Source organism: Esox lucius, chromosome 2, assembly GCF_011004845.1.
Source record: "Esox lucius isolate fEsoLuc1 chromosome 2, fEsoLuc1.pri, whole genome shotgun sequence".
In the NCBI taxonomy this organism is placed as follows: Eukaryota; Metazoa; Chordata; class Actinopteri; order Esociformes; family Esocidae; genus Esox; species Esox lucius.
The window spans coordinates 9632625-9654892 of NC_047570.1; the positions used below are offsets into that span (position 1 = coordinate 9632625).

The following is a 22268-nucleotide window of genomic DNA, read 5'->3' on the forward strand; positions in this document are numbered from 1 at the left end:
TCGAGAAGCATGTCAAGACCTTTATTTTCAAGACGTTCACAGGACTTAACTTTTACTCGTCTTTTACTGTCTGATGGCCTCAGGTGAAAGTTCTCAGAGGGAACTTTATAATTATTATTATAATAGATCATTATTATTATTATTATTAGGAAGTATACTGTCTTCTTTCACATATTTAAAACAGAGTGTCTATTTGAACCCGGGTGACAATAGCCACATGGCAGCTAATCGGCTATTTCCACCCACCCAAATAAATAACCCAATACGTGACAGATAGCTACGTGCACCAAGGATAATGGTCACTCAGCACTTTAGTACAGTAGGTATGGTGTCAGTTTCATAATCTCTAGGTTGCAAGATTGATCCTCACATGGTGCATGTTTTTTCATTTCGTTGTACTGTACTTGTACTTGTTCAATGAAAAGAAAGTTCCAAACATACAAAAGTTGATAGCTACGTGTCTCAATGGTTGCAGGTGCCAAAGGAGGGTTCAATACAAAAAAAGGTAGGCTACATTGAACACAAAATATAACCTTTTCAACAACGTTGTGTTTTCTCGCTGTGCGTAGAATTAAACTAAAATGATCCAATGTGATAACATCTATGGTTAGCTATGCCCAGCTAATTTAGCAAATATCAGATGTTCGCCAAGTAATTTAGCAAACATTAACCAGCAAGGATGAAGGCATACAGTAATTTTGCTAGCTAGTAGGGTTAGTGCTAGCTAGTTAGCTCTAACTGGCTACCACAGAACATGCATGCGCAAAATGTGAAACATTCACATCTCCTGCAATTAATCGAAATAGGCTTTTTTTAACCACCAGAAATAGGGCTAATGGATTGATTTTAGACTGTAGTAACAGATTTGTCCAATTATGTTAGCTAGCTAATGTTAGATGGGGAAATTGGGGAATGGGGAGTTTATATTCATATTATCAAAGTTTCAAAGGTGAATTTGATTACCTGAATTTGACTTCATACATTGGTTCTTGTGACATATATGATTAATAATTCCAAGGCTCAGCACAGATATGCATGTTTTGTGCTAGCCGGCCAAGGCCAAAGTGTGAGTATAGTGCTTGTGTGCATCATGCAAAAAATGACTCACAACAGGCAGAACTAATACTAGGTATTCTAGGTGTTTTCGGTATTAGTGACAGGCATACACAGGCTGTAGTAATAAACCTGAAACTTATAGATGAATTAAGTCATTACCTCACCAAACCATAGGGTGTTTACCATGTAATAGTCAAAGTAAATGTCGAGATTGATGCAAATAGTATTGGGGTGTGATCAGTTTGAGTATTTGTACTTGGGTAGTTGGCTACGGACTGTGACAGAAATTTGAAATTAAGAACCAATATATGATGTTTTGATGTTATTATTATTTTATATTACATTGGCAGTTATAAGTTTATATTCATTTCTTTGGTGGTTTCATTTAGTATGCTGTGACCTAGGTAAATGAGTAATTAACAGACCATAGGGTCCCCTGTTTATCTGTTGAAGAGATTTTAGCTTGACCAGAGAGTGACCTGGCATCTGTTCTATGTTTAATGTGTGAGTAATATGAGCAGAGGGCGTGGCCAGTGTAGTTACAAAGACGCCTGTCGTACCTAGATTCTTTGCTTACTCGGAATGCAGTCATATTAGGTGGCCATATATTGATTATCCCATGCGAATGAAGAAAAAAAAAACGTTATAGAACTTAGACTCAAGACCAATATCATTTTCTTTTATAGGACACACGGGTACAAATTGTCTGCCATTATATACAACTGGGTGTAGCAAATGTTGGGTTACTGGCCCAACACCCTTAAATACGCTGCCTATCACCCCTACATTGTTAGATTTTAAGCATGGCAGCAAATGCACCTGAAAGGGTGTGAAACAGTGTTAAACAGCAAGACACTTGCTTCCCTGCGTGAGAGAGTGGGCGGACAGCCTGGAAAGATCCAATCATAAAACAGTCTCCTAGACGCTCCGGAAATATCTTTTCTCCTCAAACAAAATACAGGTCTTTAATTATGTTAAATCATCTCTTATCATCTTGACTAAACTTCAGCTCTTGTGGTGTGGGGGCACAGGAGTGGAGCTTCAGCGTCATGCCTCCGTACCCTTAGGGCACCCCAGAGGAAAACAGCGGGGCTGCTGAAAGCAGCCCAAACCAAGAGCCCTCACAAACCACACCTGGAGTCCATCAAGGCTCGTTAGGGCAAGGAGAAAAGGGACTCCCAGACAGGTATGGCGAGGAGAGTCTGGAGATGCTGACGGAGGCTTTGTGTTTTTGTATGTTCCAGAAAGTGAAGACGATGCAGACTGAGCTGACTGCCAGAAGACAGGTTCCCTTGCCGAGGACGGTGCTCCAGCTACCCTCGTTGACCCCCTTGGTCGTTGTGTGTTTCCGTTTTCCCTTTTTAGTTTGTGTTTAGAGTTATAATAAAGGCCCAAGGGCTTCCCAGCAGCTCTGCGTCAGGCCTCTTTGTTCTCCACACTGCTACACTCTTCAAAGAACTTAATGCTTTTGTTAGCATGACAATGTCCAATTGTCACTCAGGTGGGTTATCATTATTATTATTTGTTGATGCCATTGCAGATGCTGTCTAATATGCACAGAGGACATCTGAGAAGGGGATTAAAAGATGCATAACAAATACATACTAACTCATGGGGCTTTTGATAAACAACCCAGAACCCCAACCACATCCCATCTAAATCACACTTTCTCCCCCACAGTGAGGCAATGGCGGGTGTTTGATGAGTGCAGATGCATTGGGACATAACTGGCAGCTGAGACAGGGTCTGTAGTCGAAACAAGCGACAGGAGAAGAACACACCTGCTGATCTGCAAGATGGGCATGTTTCAACAAAAAGAGATGGTTCACATCCTAGAAAGCACTGATGCCCGCCATATTCCTAGTCTTGAGAGACAGCTGGGGATTTTATGTTTTCAGGTTATAAAAACGTAGCCAAGGTGAAAAGGGTAGGCAATAGTATAAATTGACAACTTGTAAAAGTTGTGTTACGGCAGGTTTGTGTGAACAGAGCCCAGATGTTTCGCTTGTTTGACTGAATACCTTCTGATATGATTTGAATGGACAAATATGTTCACGCATTCTCTCATCATGTACTTATCGGGCCAGTGCAGATTTTTTTAATTCACTCTAATAGACAGAAAAACAACCTTTTTTTGAAATACACTTGTGTAGGAGACTTATTTATTTTTCTAAGGCCTGGAATTTCAACTTGTTCAGGTGGGAATATTAAGCCCACATCATGAGATCGGAAAGACATCTAACTATAATACACCATATACAATAATAGAATAATTATACCCATTTATCTGCATCAGCTCTAAACCATTAATTTGTCAGTCAAGGCAGTGTACGTAAACATTATTTATTCAAATACGTTTTGAAAGACATGAACAGGTGATGTAATAACAATACAATTACACATACTAAATTATGGCTTTAATTAATAACTAATATAATAGAACTACCTTTTTTTCAAAATCTATGTGCAGTTGTTCTTAAAATATTATACCAGTGTCAATGTGCAGAGACTATTTATGTTGAGTAACTCAAGTAGCTTAAATTCAGTAGCTTAACTTCAACTTCTGCAATCCCCCAAGGGAATGCATTGTTCATGTGTACAAGGACATTTTGAAATGATTAGTTCCAAATCATAGATTTTTTTTATTCGCTTTGCATAACTTTATTCAGTTACAACATATAACCAAATCTAAATATGATTTTGGTCATTCTGATCTCTGTTGTTGAATGCCCTGGTTCGATCCCTTTAGGATATTTTTTTATTTTACGTCAGATGTAGGTGATCCTAGTTTACTGGGTGATTGATTTCACCAGTTGGAAGTTGCAGGTTCCTACAGGGTAGAGCTCCAAAAAGTTGGATTCATTCTGTAAAAAACATCTTTCCCACCAGATCTGATATGCATAAAAATAACAAATCTGAGACACTTTCCAAACGTACCTGATTAAAAATAGATCAGTTCCGAAAAGTACTGTAACAGAAAGGGATAAACAGGGCCGTACCCGTTCGTAACCTAGCAACATGTTTGGTACCAAAAGTTGTCATGGTGTAGCCAGCGCCTTAATTCCGGTAAACGGAACAAGGAATTTTGGCACAACGTCCTACACAGTACGCTACCTATGTTAGTTACACAGAAAATAACCAAGCCATTTCTGATAATCTTTTCCTTCACTAGTATGTGTACTCAGTTGTATTTTGTCAGTTTCTGTCCAGTTTCTGTCCAAAATATCAAGGAATATAAACTGAAACATATTCCCTGAAAGGCTGGAGGCTCAACTAGTAGCAAGAGGAAAGATTCCATTTGTGTTGGCTACTTTCACCCCTTCCGATAATGATTACAGTGGCTACTTGACATGTAGCTAGATATACAGTGGTCTCTAGGTCAATCTACCAGCGCATCACGGCTATAAGGCGGAGCCAGCTAGCAAGATGTAAATCACTTAACTAGATAGTGAACTTAATAAAAGGTATCCAAGTTTTCTGATTACGTTAAGACATTTAATTAAAAAAGGACAGTCCATTTGGGTTTCAGCTGATACATACATTATAACCCTACACACCAAAGATCCATCAGATCAAAAAATGTAACCAGACCCAGTTGAGTCTGGGGTCAGATCTCAGATCTGGTGGAGCCACGAATACCTTTACGAAAGGATATAAATTGCCACTCAACAAGGTTTGAGAAAGACAAAAGAGAACATTCTGATCCCAGTACCACTGTCATCTGGCGAACGTCAGAGAACTGCAGAGGATTTCAGAAAAAGTAATGCTCAAACATAGTGACATTCCCAAAGTCCATCTCTTTGGTCACTGAAATTCCCATTTGCACACTATGAAGTTTAACAGGAAGACACTGTTAAAAATGACGAGAAAGACACAGTTAAAAATGACGAGAAAGACACAGTTAAAAATGACGAGAAAGACACTGTTGAAAATGACGAGAAAGACACTGCTGAAAATGACGAGAAAGACACTGCTGAAAATGACGAGAAAGACACTGCTGAAAAGACAAGAAAGACACTGCTGAAAATGACAAGAAAGACACGGCTGAAAATGACAAGAAAGACAGCAGAATGAGAGACAAAAAAGTATTCCAAAAAGACAATGGCCCTGAACACAAAAAGCATTAAGGAATGGCTTTCTGGACTGGACAGCAAAGAGTTCAGATCTTCATCCCAAGCTAACAGCTTACAGCTAAAGACTGGGCCAAGCTAACAGCTAAAGACTGGGCCAAGCTAACAGCTAAAGACTGGGCCAAGCTAACAGCTAAAGACTGGGCCAAGCTAACAGCTAAAGACTGGGCCAAGCTAACAGCTAAAGACTGGGCCAAGCTAACAGCTAAAGACTGGGCCAAGCTAACAGCTAAAGACTGGGCCAAGCTAACAGCTAAAGACTGGGCCAAGCTAACAGCTAAAGACTGGGCCAAGCTAACAGCTAAAGACTGGGCCAAGCTAACAGCTAAAGACGGGGCCAAGCTAACAGCTAAAGACGGGGCCAAGCTAACAGCTAAAGACTGGGCCAAATTGCCAAGTGCAGGAAGCTTACTAATGGCTACCAGAACCACTTGACTCGACAGAATATTAGGTGCCAATAACTTTGTCTCTGTCATTTACGTTTCTTTTCCTAATTACAATAAAAAAAGTTTTAATAAGACCAATTCATTTGTAAATATGTAAACGTCAATAATAATGTCTAGAGACCAAAAGGGAAATTATTCTAAAATAGTGCAAGTGTATAAATGTTTCTCACCTGTATGTTTGAATGTTACATGTTTTAATGTCCGGTAAATTAAAATACTACCTGTCAAATATCTAGCACCTCATTTCTCTAAAAGAAACATTTGAGGGAACATGCATTAAAGATTACAAACGATTCATAACTCTTACAAAATCAATTGGCCAGCCTACATTGAGTATCAAATGAAAGGTTTCTTATTTGAAAAGAATGCTGCGGGCTATAAGCCATTAACAAACCCCTTCACCTTGTCCAAACATCTTCAACATAAATCTAAATGTCTCAGTGCCAGTAGTCCTACTTCAACAATTGTGTCTAAGAGCCCAAACCATTAATGCAGAGCGTTAATTAATTTTCAAAGTAAACTGATAGAGAACGATGGCTATTATCTCCTAGCTGAGCTGCGGTGGTCCTGACGAGTATGTTTCTATTATGGAGGAAAGCGACTTTGATCTGCAAACCGAGGCAAATGGAGGAGGGAGAGGGAAATAAAAACTAGCCAGTTTTAATGGCTCACTGGTGTGCTAATGAATAGAGGAACAAAGAGAACCAATGTCACAAGAACACATTTTTAGACACCATCCAAAGAGATAAATGAAAAGAGAAATCGCTACATCTGGGTCATCCGTGTCAATGTTTAGTGTGCTCTTGGGGTAGTCTGGTCCACAGTTCCAGAAGTGGGATTCAAACAATTGGAGCGAGTAATGTTCATTCCTAGCAACAGAAAGTCTGTTGATTTTATTATAAATGGTTCATTTTTGGAGGACGGTAATAAAAAGGCCAGCACTGCACAGAAACATATTTCCTGATTGGAGTAAGAAGCTAATGACTGAAATAATATGAGTCATAATCATAAATCCTAGTGGCAAAACTTGAAAGTGGCTCTTTGCGTCAATCCACCATTCATTTCTTCCATTGGGATTTTCAGATCTACTTCAAATAAGGTCTATTTCAGGTAGGCTTACACTACCTCTGCGTTTTGATAACTGTCAAAATATCTAGAGGGCATGGTGAATTCAGTATCTAAGCCAATATTTGGCCAATAGTTAAATTAATTAAAAAGTATGCCTGACTTAAAGACCGGAACAACTAAGTGATGACACTGGATCATTAGTTGAATTCAACAAGATTCATGATAAGTTACGGCTGTGATGTTTTCATTTGATTACACCTGGAAGGGTTGTGAAAAGTACAAAGTAACAGTACTTGGCCGTGATTGTCAGGTAAGGAAAGTTCCTAATTAAGAACTAACTTACCAGTTAAAGGGAGTTCATAACTAACCAGTGACCCTAATTGATCAATGATCAATGAATGAATACCTAGTGCTTCATGGAATGATTTTGACCCTTGTGGCCCAAATTCTGGCAGACAGTTTAACCTTTGTACTTCCCAAACCTTTGGTGAATGTACTTAGCTTAGCTCCAGAATATCTGGTCATTTATGAATACTGCGTTGTTAACGACTTTATTAGAAACTTCCCACATTTAGCAAAAACATTTGTACTTTTTATACCTCTGAGTGCTAGGCGCTGATTTACAGTACTTCCGTTAACGTTACTGTGAGGGCAGTAACAAAGCGACACTTCCCTCACCATAGGGATGCCGTCTGCCAGAGATCTGCTGAAGAACTAGCAACTTCACTGCCTTTTTCTTGCCAATGTGTAGAAATTAACAAGACTGAGATTCAAAATAGGATTGGACTACAACTATTAACTGCAAATGCTTCTCAACTTAAACATGATGGCAGTTGGCTGAAACGGAGCAGATGCCCAGATGTTTTCCAGGGGACACAGTGACAGGACGGATCGTGTAACACATTTGGTTCCTGGACACATTGAAACAAGCGGATTACATGAGTTAAGAGTGGTGGACAGTTGGTCGTCTGCATATATGTAATCTGCGTGTGTCTTATCAGACCACCGCCCAGGGAAAGATCACAGATGTTTAAGGAACTACAAGGCGGCAGCTTGTTGTAAATATAAATCCATAACGGTGCTAAAGCTAAGGCTTGTCTTAGGTTGGGAGAGTGGCTGAGGTGCTCTGCTGTAAAGATTGTTACACACTAGTACGACAGGTGGCAGACTTACATTCTGCCAAACGTCCTCAAGTAAACTGCTAATGTTCAGTCACTTTGGGCGAGGAATCTGGCAAACTCTCTGATATAGAAAAGTCATAAGGTGCATGTGAGAGGAGAACATGACTGGGTTAAATGAACAAGAAACAGGAAGCGATTGAGAAAAGAAACAGTGTAATGCTTTGACACACGATTGAAAGTTTCTCAGGCCTAAAAACAGTCAGATAGAAACAAATAGTATCAGTTTCCCACAACTTCACCGTGACTTCTAACCAAAATGTCCACGAAAGGCATAGGCCTGGGGAAACAGGCAGCTTCCGAGGTAGAGTGATCTTAGACAGCAGGTGAACCAGTCTGAAAGGCCTGAGCCGCTGACACACAGTAAGCCTCCTAAGTGCTCTCAACCCTGGTTCCTGATCGAGTTTCTGAGTTTTGCTCACAAGAAACACTTGCTAATTTCTACACTGTTATCTCAGCTTCAATCAATCAAATGTATTTATAAAGCCCTTTTTACAACAGCAGTCACAAAGTGCTTGTACAGAAACACCCGGCCTTAAACCCCAAGGAGCAAACAACAGTAGTGTTGAATTTCAATTTTCAGCTAGGAAAAAGTCCCCAAGAAGGCAGAATTTTTGGAAAAAACCTAGAGAGGACCCAGGCTCAGAGGGGTGACCAGTCCTCTTCTGGCTATGCCGGGTGAGATATTAAAAGACCAATTGGAATAATTAATAAATGCATGTGGTTTAAATCCAGAGTCTATTTAAATTTGGACTAGTTCAGAAGTATGACCAGATGGACAAGGACAGGGACAGCAACGGGCCCCCAAAATCAGGTACTCCCCAGGTGTGGACCAGGACCTCATGTCCTTCTAAAGTTTAAAACGGGAGGAGTCTGGGAAAATTCAGAAACTGCATTCCTCATATCAACAATGATTTATAGTGGAGAAGGAGAACTTAGTGGGGAAGGAGAACTGACCCAATCCCCCAGCACAATAGTATTGCAGCGTAAGACCTTGGAACTGAGACGGGGGGGGTCCGGTAGGGCCCAACAGGCAGGAAATCAATCCCCCCAGATTGCCAGGCATCAACCAAAGGGACACCCACCAACCGCAACCACTCTGAACGAGGGCTGAGTATTGCCAGCAGAGTACAGCCCAATTGCACAAGTGCGCAACAGAGAGAGACAACAACAAGCCAGTGACTCTTCCCCCGAAAGGCATTGGAGGGAGGGCACTAATTGAAGTTTATTTATTGATTTGTCAGGGTAACCGGAAAGAAGAGCATTGCAGTAATCTATTCTAGAAGTAACGAAAGCATGGATTAGTTTTTCTGCATCAGTTGTTGATAAAAAGTTTCTGATTTTTGCAATGTTTCGAAGATGAAAATAAGCAACTCGAGAAATATTTTGTATGTTCATCAAAGGAGAGGTCAGGATCAAGGGTAACACCGAGATTTCTTACAGTTTTTTGGGATACGACCATGCAGCCGTCGATGTTCACAGTAAGATCTGCTAACAACACTCTTTGTTTCTTGGGTCCTAAAACAAGCATTTCTGTTTTTCTTGAGTTTAAGAGCAAGAAGTTCTCTGTCATCCACTTCCTAATATCTGAAACGCATGCTTCCAAAGTAGCTAATTTTGGGTCTTCTCCATGCTTCATTGAAATATATAACTGTGTGTCATCAGCGTACCAGTGAAAATGTACATTGTGATTTCGGGTTACATCGCCCAGAGGCAGCATATATAGTGAGAACAATAATGGGCCCAGAACCGATCCTTGAGGAACACCAAAGAATACCTTTGACTTGTCAGAGGATATGCCATCCACACTAACAAACTGATATCTTTCAGATATATAAGATTTAAACCAGGCTAGAACATGTCCATGTAGCCCAATATGGGTTTCCAATCTCTCTAAGAGAAGGGAATGATCAATAGTGTCAAAAGCAGCACTAAGATCAAGAAGCAACAGGACGGATGCGGAACCTTTGTCTGAGGCCATTAGAAGCGCATTTGTTACCTTCACGAGTGCAGTCTCAGTACTATGATGGGATCTGAAACCGGACTGCAGCATTTCATAAATGTTGTTTCTCTTCAGAAAGGCATTCAGTTGTTGGGAAACACATTTTTCAAAGATTTTTTAGAGGAACGGGAGGTTCGATATTGGCCTATAATTGTTTAATATGTCGGGATCCAGATTAGATTTTTTTTTTTGAAGAGGCTTAATTTCCGCAATTTTTTGTGAGTTTGGTACACATCCGGAGGAAAGGGAGCAATTTAGTATGTTCAACATTGGCTGACCTAGCACAGGAAATAGCTCCTTAAGTAATTTTGTTGGAATCGGGTCTAGCGGACAGTTTGTGGATTTAGCTTCTGAAAGACCATTCCTGGGTGACACAGCTGTAGAGAGGGCTGGGGGAGAAACTATAGCTCTCTAATCCTCCTCCAGAGATGTATTACTTTCAGAACATGAGTGTCTCTCCTCCCACAGAGTACGAGACTCATGAAAAGGGTTGTTCAATATCAGGTGGTGATATAAAATCAACGCAATGCTGTACAGTGCATAAGACACTTGAAATTGCTTTGCTGACAAAAACAATAGAATAAAACATAGGCATATGCAACAAGAAGAGACACAGGGAACAAAAATATCACGTGTTCAGGGCCCTAGAATGCGCTTTATTAAATGGAAATAGAAGAGGAGACCATTAAAATCAACTGACAAACTCCAGGGGTCCCTGGGTCATCTCAAGGGTGGCCTCAAGGCAGTCTAAAGCTGGGTGGCCTCCGAGTTGCCTGGCTGTTTTCCTCCTAAATATCCCACGTCACTGGGGTAGTACGGCATTAAGGGCAGCCGGGGGCGGCACCGCCTGCAAAGAGTAAGGGGCTGGAGAGGAGAGATCTGCACTTCAAACCGAATAGGAATGAAGTCAAAATACATCAAGGGGCAATGGGGTGATGAAGACCAGAGCCTTGTTAGATCAGAGCACCATGCATTCCCCTCTCTTTCTCATTTTGGTGAAACGGAGGTCAAGGAAGTGCCGGCCTTTTTCGTTGCTCACAGTTCACTCGCTTCTCTGAGATCTTCATCCAAAATGTCATGGGTTATGTAGGTGGTACAAAATCCAAGTGAACACTATCTCCCTGTCTGTTTGTAGGTTACGAAGGGTATAAGGAGAATGCAAGAGGGCTACATTTAAGTAACTCAACAATAAGAATGGAAACAACTCTCAGCTTCAACTGCTCTTGGATCTTGACGGATTCTTATCCTCCCTGAAATGTCCACGTGACATTGTCCATCCATCCTTCTTACTGAGTTAACCGGTCTGTACGGATATATTGATTACAGTCTGTCTGCAACAGCCTGTGGTAAATAAGCTCTGAATGCCCAGAGTTACTATGTGCTTGTCAGCTGCCAAATTGGCCAAATGGGTGATGGCCTTACTGCTGTTGGTGTCTTCACAGAAATAAAGCCTCTCAACAGGGTGATATTCACAATTTAGGACACATTGTACTTTTATTAGTCTCTTATTCCCATTACTGGCAACCCCGCCAAATGTCCCTCTTTGGAAATGTCCAGTTCAGAGCCTGTTCAGTGGGGGAAGAGCCCAGAGAACAGAGGGTGTCAGACTAATTTTTCTGCGATGTCCGCATTCTGCCTTCAACGAGGTCCGTGGGTGCTGTGCTCAAAAATGTCTAGCCGTCATAATTAGTTCTTCATTCGGCGTTTGGTGAATTGTACGTGCTCCCTGACTGTCTGGCATTTTCTTGAGGTGATTATTAGCAAACTGGAAACAGACAAAAACTTGTGAATGGTCCATTATCATTTCTACTAAGTGTCCATTGTTTTTTGGTATATTAATTTGTTATCCACTCCTTTAAACCACCCACGGAACGGATTGGACAGCTCTATATTTGCTTTAGACCTATGAAGGGACATACTGTTCACACACACCCACACACACAACCGCAGAGTAGGTGGAGTGCATTCAGACTCCTCCTGAACAAGCCGTCACATTTCTGCTGACGCTCCAGGGACAACAATCCCTGGAGTTATCATGCTGTCATAAATATATGAGTCCCAGTAACTAGACCAGTGGAACACTACAGCACTACTCCATCCTCTGAGACGGACTGTGGGAGACATTTCCTTTGAAGTGCCATGTGAGATGTACACAACACGTGAGGAGCAGGTGATCCTCATCATGACAGTGATTCTCAAAGGCAAAACAACAGTCGGGTAGGTTGGGAGAGAGGGCGGATGAGAGAACGCTGGAAACAATAGGAGGGCACACGAGTGAGTGTGAATGTGTGTGTGTGTGAGAGAGTGCGTGTTTACTAGCTACCTGCCATGTCTCAGCTTCTCACGGGTTTGACACAGACAACTACTAAATAAAAAAACACTGTCTAGGTAGACAATGCATCTATTATTAATATTTCTGGGATTCTTGAAAATCTGGAAATTCCTTGGAGGCAGGGACATTTGCATTTAATAGTTAAAAGAATATGATTCTGTTGTATCAATTAAACAGAGAAATATTATTTTCCATGTTGGCTATATGCCTGGAAATGCCCTAGAGAGCAACATTTCTAATTCAAAACTGTCTTAAAAGACTCTACATAGTATTAAAAATAATAACAATAATAATTTGTATAAACTCTGGCGGGTTTGTTTAAATATCCCAAATGAATCAGAAAAGATGAGGGTCGGCTATGGAGGAAGACAGGTCTGTCATCAATGACACCAGGCCTCATTGTTAACCTTAGCAATGACAAGAAAGGGTAAAAAAACAAAAGCTTCAGTCATTGAAAACTAATAGACATACATGTGCTTTTGCTTGAAACGAACATGTGATTTTTTTGGGTTAAAAAATGCCAGCTTATCATCTTTTGCTTGAAAGAAATTATGTTTACAATGCAGTATGTCCAAGGCTTGATCAGTCACTTTAGGCCATGTTGTCCGTCCTAACCTGGCTTGTTCAGGTATTTAAATTGCGCCAGTGAGGATGTTTCCAACTATAACTCTGTCTGTCAAATAAAAGAGATGCAGCCAAATCCAAGCCTTTATCATGCCGCAGTGAATATGACACCAGCGTGTATTCAGATCCACCACCTTGGCTTCCTAGCTAACAATAAGTGGTAAACAGAATTCATTATATAAAACTGGACCGATATCAGATTTTCACAACATGATTATTGTGGCTAAAAGAAATCACGATAACCATATTACCGTGATTTCACTATACATTTTGAAGGAAAAAAATGCTATCATTGAAATTCATTAACTTTGTTTCTTGTGTGTGGTCTTTTTTTGGCAAATTAATTACAAGAGAATAGAGTGGTAGAGAGAGAGTCTGTAATCATAACGGTACAAAAAATAAAAAAATAAACCATACAAAAATAACAATTACACTTAATGGATAGTGAAAAGGCAACCAGATTAACTGATGAAAACACAGATCCACTGAGATGAGTTTTTGAATAAAATACAACAGATTTTCACCAAGTGAATAGGCTATGAAAACAGCGCGTCTCTGCGGATCTATCCTGGGAGTTCTAATGGGGATGTATAGGCCCAGACTCGTAGTTTAAGCACATGCATCATTTGTAATGTACTGAGCGGTGTGTTTGGAAAAAAACAACGTCATTTTCTCCAAGTGAATAGGCTACAAAACGGTTTGTACTTGAATCGGAACCTGCAAGTGTACGACAGAATCCTTGCGCGCTGGAAGGAACGCACTCTCCTGCATTCTACCTTGATTGCGTACACAGGCACCCAAGCCTCCACAAGCGGTCACTATTAGTGTGAGGAGGCAACTCAAACATTTTGGTTACTAACCCCCCCACCCAAAACCTGGACCACACCTGCCACTTGTGCTGCCCATTGCAGGAGCCCTGGGTTAATCTTGTGTTACATATATGCATGTATAGTTGCATGTTATGATATCTAATAATCACATGTTCTTAAAATAAAAAAGTGACCTTTCTATAAATTACACGATAAAAAGAGAACATTTTTACATTTCTGAACTAATGAAGCAACTTTAGGGGCCTAACCATTTTACCCGTGGAAATCTACACAGATGAGTCAATAAAGTCCTGAGGCTGATGGTTTTGGCATAGTGTTGTTCATTAAATTACAACACCATTATACTGTTTGAAAAAGGTCAAATGTCAATCTCATTGGCAGGAAACGGCCAGGAGACCACTGTGCTTGAACACCATGTGCCGTGGGGCATCCAACAAGACCTGGAGTAACGATTAGCATTCATCACAGCCACTCTGCAGAGACAAGACCATCAGAACATCTATCCCAGTCCTTGTCACATTGGACCTCGTCTGATTTGACTTCAAGTTCCTTACGCGATATACAGATTCGTTACCCAAATCAGCGAAAAGCATTACAGCTCCGGTTACCCTCTTCATCTCAAAATCTGAATACACATTTGTTTTTTGCAAACAAAGGAAATGTGTGGGCAGACAGTACTTTCATCTAAAACCCCACCATAACAAGCGAATGGGAGCGAGTGAATGTAAGACTGGAAAAAAGGAGAACAATAAAGAGCGAGAGAAGATATATGACAGAGAGAACAAGAGTGGGAGGGCAAATATTTGGTAAGAAGGGAGTGTAGGAGTGCAGAGTACGCTCAATCAATGAATATGTAATGTGACATAACAAAAATGAATGGGGGGAAAAATGAAAACCAAAAGGAGTAGGATAGGGCTACCCAAAGATGCTACGCAGGACGGACCAACAGGGTTGGGATGAAAACGGACAATCTGTCTTTATGCAGCGTATGATAAAAACGAGCTTTCCACTGGATTTACTGACAGCCTCATTAATCGTCACCCTGGTCAGCCACCACAGCCGCCTCGTTTCCATGTTCCTGTTAGGGTTTAAAACTGCGCCACCCTGAGCTGGTCATGTATGACGGGTGCGGTACACAGCTTAATGTGTGATTACGTTCCGTGGCTTAAAGACATGGGCTCGGTGTGATTACAATTGTCCTCCCAGGATGAGGAAGACCTAAAGAGAAGGGAGAGTTAAGCTTCCCGAGAGATTAGACTGACCTTCCGCTAGAAATGAGTATTCGCATGTACACATGTGTAAATAATGTATGTGTGCGTGTATGTAGAGCATCGCAAACATTCCAGAAAGGTTCCAAATCTTCTTAAAACAAAAAAAAAAAAGCAAATCTTAACAGCATCAAATAAGAAGTCACACACACAAAACAATCAGCATGCATGGACGCAAAGGTCTGTGCGGGCCGTGGCTGGAATTATATCTTATCTGAATCTACGGCTGTTGATAATCCACACATCCTCCTGTTGCTGTGTCATATCTGACCATGCCACCCCGTCAACAGGGTCAGTGGAGGTTCAACTTCAGCTCCCGTTCCCATGCTTTTTAACTTAGCGCCCAGGCCTTTAGCGCTTTGAATTCACGGCCATTCAAGGTTAGAATAACATTGGCTATTGACACATCAATTAAGCCACCGGTGTACAAACACTGTGTAGCCAAACACATCTCATTAAAAACACTGTGTCCGGGAAATGTTCAACTGTTGACGTTACCCAGCCTGTGACCGATCCCAGCGGGAAACCTCTCCCTTAATCCACTATGTACTCTATAGCTGGTTTGCCACTTACCTCCCGCTGGTGTTGCGCAGGATGACCAGGGCGTCGGGGAAGCCATCCAGGTTGTAGTCTCCCAGGTGCAGGGTGATGGGGTTATGTAGCTCCCCAGCAGGAGGCTTGGTCAGGGGAGGCACGAAGCCCCAGAGGGTCTCCCTCTGCTGGAAGTCAGTCAGGACTGGCACCAACTGCAACTAGACAGAAAATAGGGAGGTTGGCTGAGCCCACTGACGACATAGCTAAATGAGACTTACGGCTGAAAAAGACAAAGAAACAGACAGGAATGACATGCAATGAGATGGCGTTGCAATACGGGAGTTAAATTAACACCACAAGGCCAAAGATTGCGAGGGCTAAAGGTATTTCTTAGTTCCTGTTTCCAGCAATTAAAGACTCATTTTTCATCAAACATTGTATTATATTTGGAGAGATCAATCGCTGTAAACCTACACAGCCTATCATTAGCATCCCCTTATTTCTGTCCCATGATAAGGATTGAAATGAAACCATATATCGATGAAGATACTTTCCTCTGCCCTCCCTTGAATATCACTAATCAACAAAAAAACAAAAAAAACAGATTTCCACACATTCAATCTTTGACAGCTCAACTGAGCAGTCAATAAACCCGGGGGGGGCTCTCTCTGACAGTGACTGATGTTCATGATCAGAGAATGTACAGAAATCACTCTCCTAACGACTGCGGGCAAAGGCGTGCTAAAACTGTTCATATGTAACGAACACACGCTTCATATCCAAACAGGATTTCCTAATAATGTATCACAAAATAAAAAAAATCAGCCAGCCTTGGAGAGTGACTTCCTCGGGTCACTGTCATTAGCCCCAGCGTCCAAATAGCCGGATGTGAAAAGGAGAGCTTCACAAAGAGCTTTAAAAGAGAGGGCAGTGAAGTGCAGGGGTCCGTCTGTCCTTCCGTCCCGTCCCCCCGTCCCCCCCCCCCCCCCCTCCCCACGCAGCTGAATGCCTCTCGTCTTCCTTTCGTGCCCACGCGGCCCACCTATTAGTCGGAGCGCTGGGGAGGCGGGAACGCAGATGCCTAGGCTTGAACTATTCATGAATGTTAAGCAGCAAAAGCCAGGTGCATCTCTGAGCATTACAGCCGCGAGTGAAAGCGTCGTGAGGGTGGCGCTAATGCGGCTGCTGTTGCTCTCAGAACGCACAAACACCGTCGGCGCTTTGACGGAAGGAGAAAAGAGCGACCGAGTGCCTTTCAGTTCAGTCTGGGTGAAACAACTGGGTGTTACGCATTTGAGCAACGTACAATTTGCGGAGGGCGCTGTACTTTCAGGGGTGAGATGGGGTCTCTGTCTCGGCTCTCCCGTCCGGAAAGATCTTAATAGGATCCAGGTGATTGAAACCCTACTAAGCCGAGTCAGTCCTTAGCAGCCTTGGGTGGGGAGCTAATCGACTGGTGAGTCACTGGCTGTGGAGGTGGACTGGCCACCTTGTCTAAGCAACTGCTGATAATGAGGACTTTCGATTGGATGAATTAAGTGAGGGGTTATGGGCGTTTGGAAGAATAATGGCGACTGAGCTTAAATGACGACTTCCTGAGTGAGATTAAACTTGTCAGGACGACAGGTCACGACAAGGTTTAAAGATCCATAATCATATGTGATGAGGATTGGCTGGGTTTATTGAAGATTGAATAAATGGCTGTGTTAGCCAGATACAGGAGTAGCTATGAGGGAGACAGTCCTGTGAATACATCTTAAGGGTTGATTTTACCCAGGTAAGCGAGAATCCCGGGTCATTAGTAAGCCTACTCAGTACAGTTACACACACTACATCGTTAAATGAAAGTGCTGAGCCCACTGTTACAGACATAGGCTTTTCACACACTAATTGGTGCCACCTAGTGTTACACCTGCCAGATTGTTGACCAGTATTGGGCCAGGCAGGTTTAAAGTTAGGACAGCTGATCAACCAAAAGTAAAGTGGAAATCGTTGCATTTAATCTACTAATGTTAAGTGCCACTTAGTGATGGCAAAATTAGGCATCCTGAATCTCCAAGGCTTGTCAGGAAATTGTGCCGCACATTACTCAAGACCTCATTCAACACAGTGCACACTAGGGACACTGGTGGTTAAAATAAATCCAAGCAACCAAATCATACATTTGCTACATGTCAGGCAGTATCCCTACGCCTCTGGTAGCTAAATAATGTACTAAAACAACCACAAATGATTGCGGTATCGCATTATAATATAACAAGAACCTGTAGTTACAATAATCATTAGGCAAATATATACTCATTACTTGGACAAATATATCTTTCACAAGGTAACACTACGACCTTTGAACACAGGACCTTTGAATCCGCAGCCGTGCACGCAACTGACTACTCCAAATAGCTAACGCTGTATGTCTCCCATATGCCTTTAAACTACGTATTTATGTTTGACTGATTAAAGTGACTGTAAATCAAGGAAAACAGAAACAAAGAGCATGCACAAATTCCCTAAAGGGAATCAGTGCATCTGTAACTGGGAAAGAGTGCTGCTGTGACCAGGCAAGGAAAATGTATGTGCTTTTGTGACTGTTCCGAAGACACTTTCACGGAAACCTTACAAACCTCTCTGAATAGAAATGTGAAAATAAATTCCAAAATAAAGAACAACCCCCCCCCCCCCCCCAAAAAAGAAACACTCTTAATGAACAAACTCTCTTCGAATAAACTCTTAATACCTACTTCAACAAGCTCTCGCTAGTCTCTCATCAACAACCAAACAACCAACCAACGACAAATAAGAAGGGATATATTGCTTCCTTAAATCAACAACCCGAAACTGACACTCAAGGTGAAGCGATTACATGGTTCTACAGACGAGCGAGGCCTCGTTTGTGATCGATCACGTTTTTCTCTGAAAATCATTCAGAAGAAATTAACCCCATGTACCCCATAGGCCTCGGAACCAAACGTTACATAACGACCACTTAAAAAAACACAGCTGAGATTGATTGCCTCTTTGGACAAATCCCACAAACTAACTGAAAATGTTGACATAGGCAACTTGGGCCTGATGAAAACAGCTTAGAATGTGAGAAATCGTTTTGGTCAGTCATCCAACTCGGGATTCCAAGACAAGAACTCATGCAACATCCTAGACCTCTAACTGTCAAACCTAAAGTTCACTGATGTCACAATTACAACTAGTTCTTATCAAAGTTCTGAGTTCTCTATAAAGAACCAAAACTGTGTTGCCTGCCTGTCACCAAATATTTGACAAAACAAGCCCTCTGCTTAAGCTATGTCCATCTTTTCGACTGTAGTGTAAAATATTCCTTAAAACAATTTACCGCCTCTCCTTTTTTTGAAGGCTTGGAAAACCCAATGTTCAACATGAACAAGACAAATGATCACTCTCCGTTAAGCTACATAAATATCACTTTGTCTTGAAGCTCTTTAATAAAATAAAATAAAAAAAGAATAAATCAATCAACTATCATTATTAGAAACTAAACAGCAAGTGCTAACAAGTGATGCCTACTATAACAACTGTCAAAAAGACAGCATTGAGAATGCCTGGTACTTGTTCAGCTTTTTACATTTTGCTGCATGTTTTTGTTTATTTACATGAAGAAATATATGTAACCTTTTTGTGTAGCAAAGGGAATTGCTATATTTGATTTAACTAATGTAAGCAGACACCCACATAAGTCAGTGCCTTAAATAAGACATATTTAAAACAATAACACATTTAATAAACCTTTTTCATTCCACTGGTATATGTTTTGGAGACACAAATTAAGGCTTGGCCTGGAATTACTATATTTTTTTAGCTTGATTGTTCAGTGAAAGGCTTAACCTGTGTCCGCAAAATCGTCCCTCTGTGTTCCTTAACAATAACGTTTGACTCGGGCAGGAAATTTGTGTTTAACCTTTGAGAAGTTATAGTCCGATGGGCGTGTGCTGAACGCCACTTGAACGCCACTTTACTAAAACATGATATAATTAAGGCATTTAAGCTTTATTAAATAGTTAGATTTAGAGTGATGACATGGTGAGCCCTTCTGCCACTCACACCAAGACAAGCTGAACCATAGTAAACCTGCAAAATGGGTTGTTTCAGAAGATCCCTCCGCTGCCCATATTGACCTGTCATTTTTTTTTAATGCAATTGTTTGGTGAAGATATAGTCTAACATATTCCCGTTGTGGATTCTGTGTTTGTCCAAGAGTTAATCGATCTAGTATATGGCTAAGTGTGACCGGTAAACATGATGGGAGCAGCAAAATTGTATAGCATCAGGTGAAACTACGGAGACTATTATTGGTTAATGAGGAATATTTATAATTGTATTATTGTTTTTCTTCTAAACCCTTTTTACTTTTCTTAGAGCCATTTTGTGGACACCAATGGCAGCTGTCTTTAAGGAGACCTTTTGCAGATGCATGTCAACTTCCAGCAGGCACAATAGGAGTCAATCAGAACCTCTTTAAAAGCCCTTTTGGCTTTGGTGTGGTTTGTTTGAAGCCACTCTTATGTGAGTTCTCACTTCTTTTTGAGTGATGGCATTTTAAGTTTGTCCTCAGGGAACTTTACACCTACACAGACTTCCACAGATTCACACTCCCACAGTATAAGTGTTCCCCAAAGTCCTCAGCTGAAAACATTTTACAGCTTGACTGCCACACTAAAGAAAAATTAAGTACAGCTCATAGAAATTGATAACATGGCCTAAAATTAAACAACTGCCACTCTCCGTGTGGGACAACTACGAAACGAGACCCATCTCACGTTTCTTTTTATTTCATTGTTTTATTTACAAGGTTGATTCTTTGTTGGAGTTTAAGATACATTTGCAAGCAAACAAGTGGCAGGGACAGCAGAGGAAGCTGAGAATTGATAAAAAATGTGATCCAGTTCTATTTCAATGGAAATCAACAAACTAAGCCACAGGTTTCAAACCCATTCAACGGTGGGCAAAGAATTATTGATTAATTAGGTACTGATGAGTAAGGAACTTCCTTCACCCACTTGTCTGAATGGGACACCATATGAAAAAGATACTTAACAGATACACGTCTGAGGAATGAGTTGACACCAAAGACCCATTTGCAATTGCACTGATGTCAATGTTGTCAACACTGTTAATGACAGTAAGAGATTTTTTTCACTAATAGGAAACAGTTTGAGCTGACAATCTTTACCGCGTATCTACCATCTTTCAAGTGGCACCTGTGGGCAAGTGGATCAGTGATTTTTTTGTTGTAAAAGACTTATGTCACAACAACGCAATGTCATTTAGCAAGGCACCACATAACTACTTCACATTTTAAAACATGACATAGGTTGATCATCTATTATTTGTCATTTTTGGTGTTAATTATATGCTGATTGGTAAAACCATAAAAGGTGCAAATTCCTTTTGTAATATACTTGCCACTTTGTGTGGCGGTCCATAAGGTTAGTGGGGGCACCTGCTCTGGATAAAGCTAATCGAAGACTCAGTAGGTCTTTACCATTAGCTGTATTCATATGGTACAGCAGCTTTGCGCTAACGGCATCTCTACTTGGATCATCAGACCTCAACGCTTTCTACTGTACTTGCAAATCATCATCCCTATTGAATAAGACTGATAATTAGAAGAGGCAGAAATAGGGAAAGTGAGACACAGAAAGTGAGTGAGAAAATAAAGAAAGATGCACATCAAGAGGAAGATAAACAGCTACTTGTAAACCAAAAATAGGAGGAATTGAAAAACATTTACTCTGATGGGATTTTGGCTGTCCTCCATTTAAGACTCTACACTGACATGATGTCTACATATCTGGACAAAACACAGAGCGAAGACTAAGAAAATGATGACTAAAGGGATTCCAGACACTTCCTGGTTCGTATACACCCATCCAAAGTCTGTAAATGATTTTTAGGCGCTGCTAGGTAGCCTGGGTCCCAGCCAGTCATTTGTGGCAATGAGCAACAGTAGGACCAAACCAAAACCTTCCCTACAAGGCTGCCAGCCAGTGTACCAGGCTAACATACTGTCCAGCACAACAATCCCCCTAGATTGCTAAAGATGTATATAATACATGAACTCATTATATTCCAGGCCTTCAGCGTGATGTGTTCTGCTTTTTGTTTCATTTCTAATGCCAATTTGAGAGGGGGAAAGACGGGATGTGCTCGGAATACCAACAGCAGGATTGACGGAGCACCCCAGTGTCTAGGCAGTCTGTCGAGTACAAGCCTGCTGTTACTGTTCCAGAGCTGCCTGTAGAGACTCGGGGGGAGGGGGAGAGGTGGTGGTCCTGGACGTCCACTAACTCTGTGTCTTTACAGAGATCCCTTCTCTTCAGTTGTCGCCGGTAAAGGAAAGCACCAAGATTGATGCCACATGTAAGAATGACGGATCGCTTAAATTTATTTGACAATTAAACGTAGACGGCCGCTGTGGGCTGAAAACAACCGTACATATTATAAGAAACACAATAGAGCCGGAAGGCATATTTCCATTATGTTCCTCCTAAGTCGGTGAATTGGCGGGCGGGCAAGACCGGCGCACTACACTCAAACACAATTTAAAAAAACAATGAAAGGATCATCAATTACCAGGAGGAAGGCAAGGGCATCAAGGTGGCAGTGGCCTGGGAGGAGAACTCCTGAGGGACGGAGAGAAAATCCTGTTGCACTTCCATAGAGGAACCAGGAGTAGACAGATATGCACATCCCGGTCTATGCTCCCCCCCCCAAAAAAATGGTACTTGCCAAAACAAGATCTGTGAGACATCTGTCATCTGTGAGACACC

General features: G+C 41.4%; 1 protein-coding gene across 1 annotated transcript in view; it reads right to left on the reverse strand.

Moving 5' to 3' along the window:
* itfg1 (integrin alpha FG-GAP repeat containing 1) overlaps positions 1-22268 on the reverse strand; it is a 131616-nt gene that overhangs the window by 47318 nt on the left and 62030 nt on the right. Inside the window, exon 10 of the mRNA XM_034296425.1 lies at positions 15508-15686. Coding sequence (XP_034152316.1) covers positions 15508-15686 — 179 coding nt within the window. The remainder of the gene's footprint in view (positions 1-15507; positions 15687-22268) is intronic.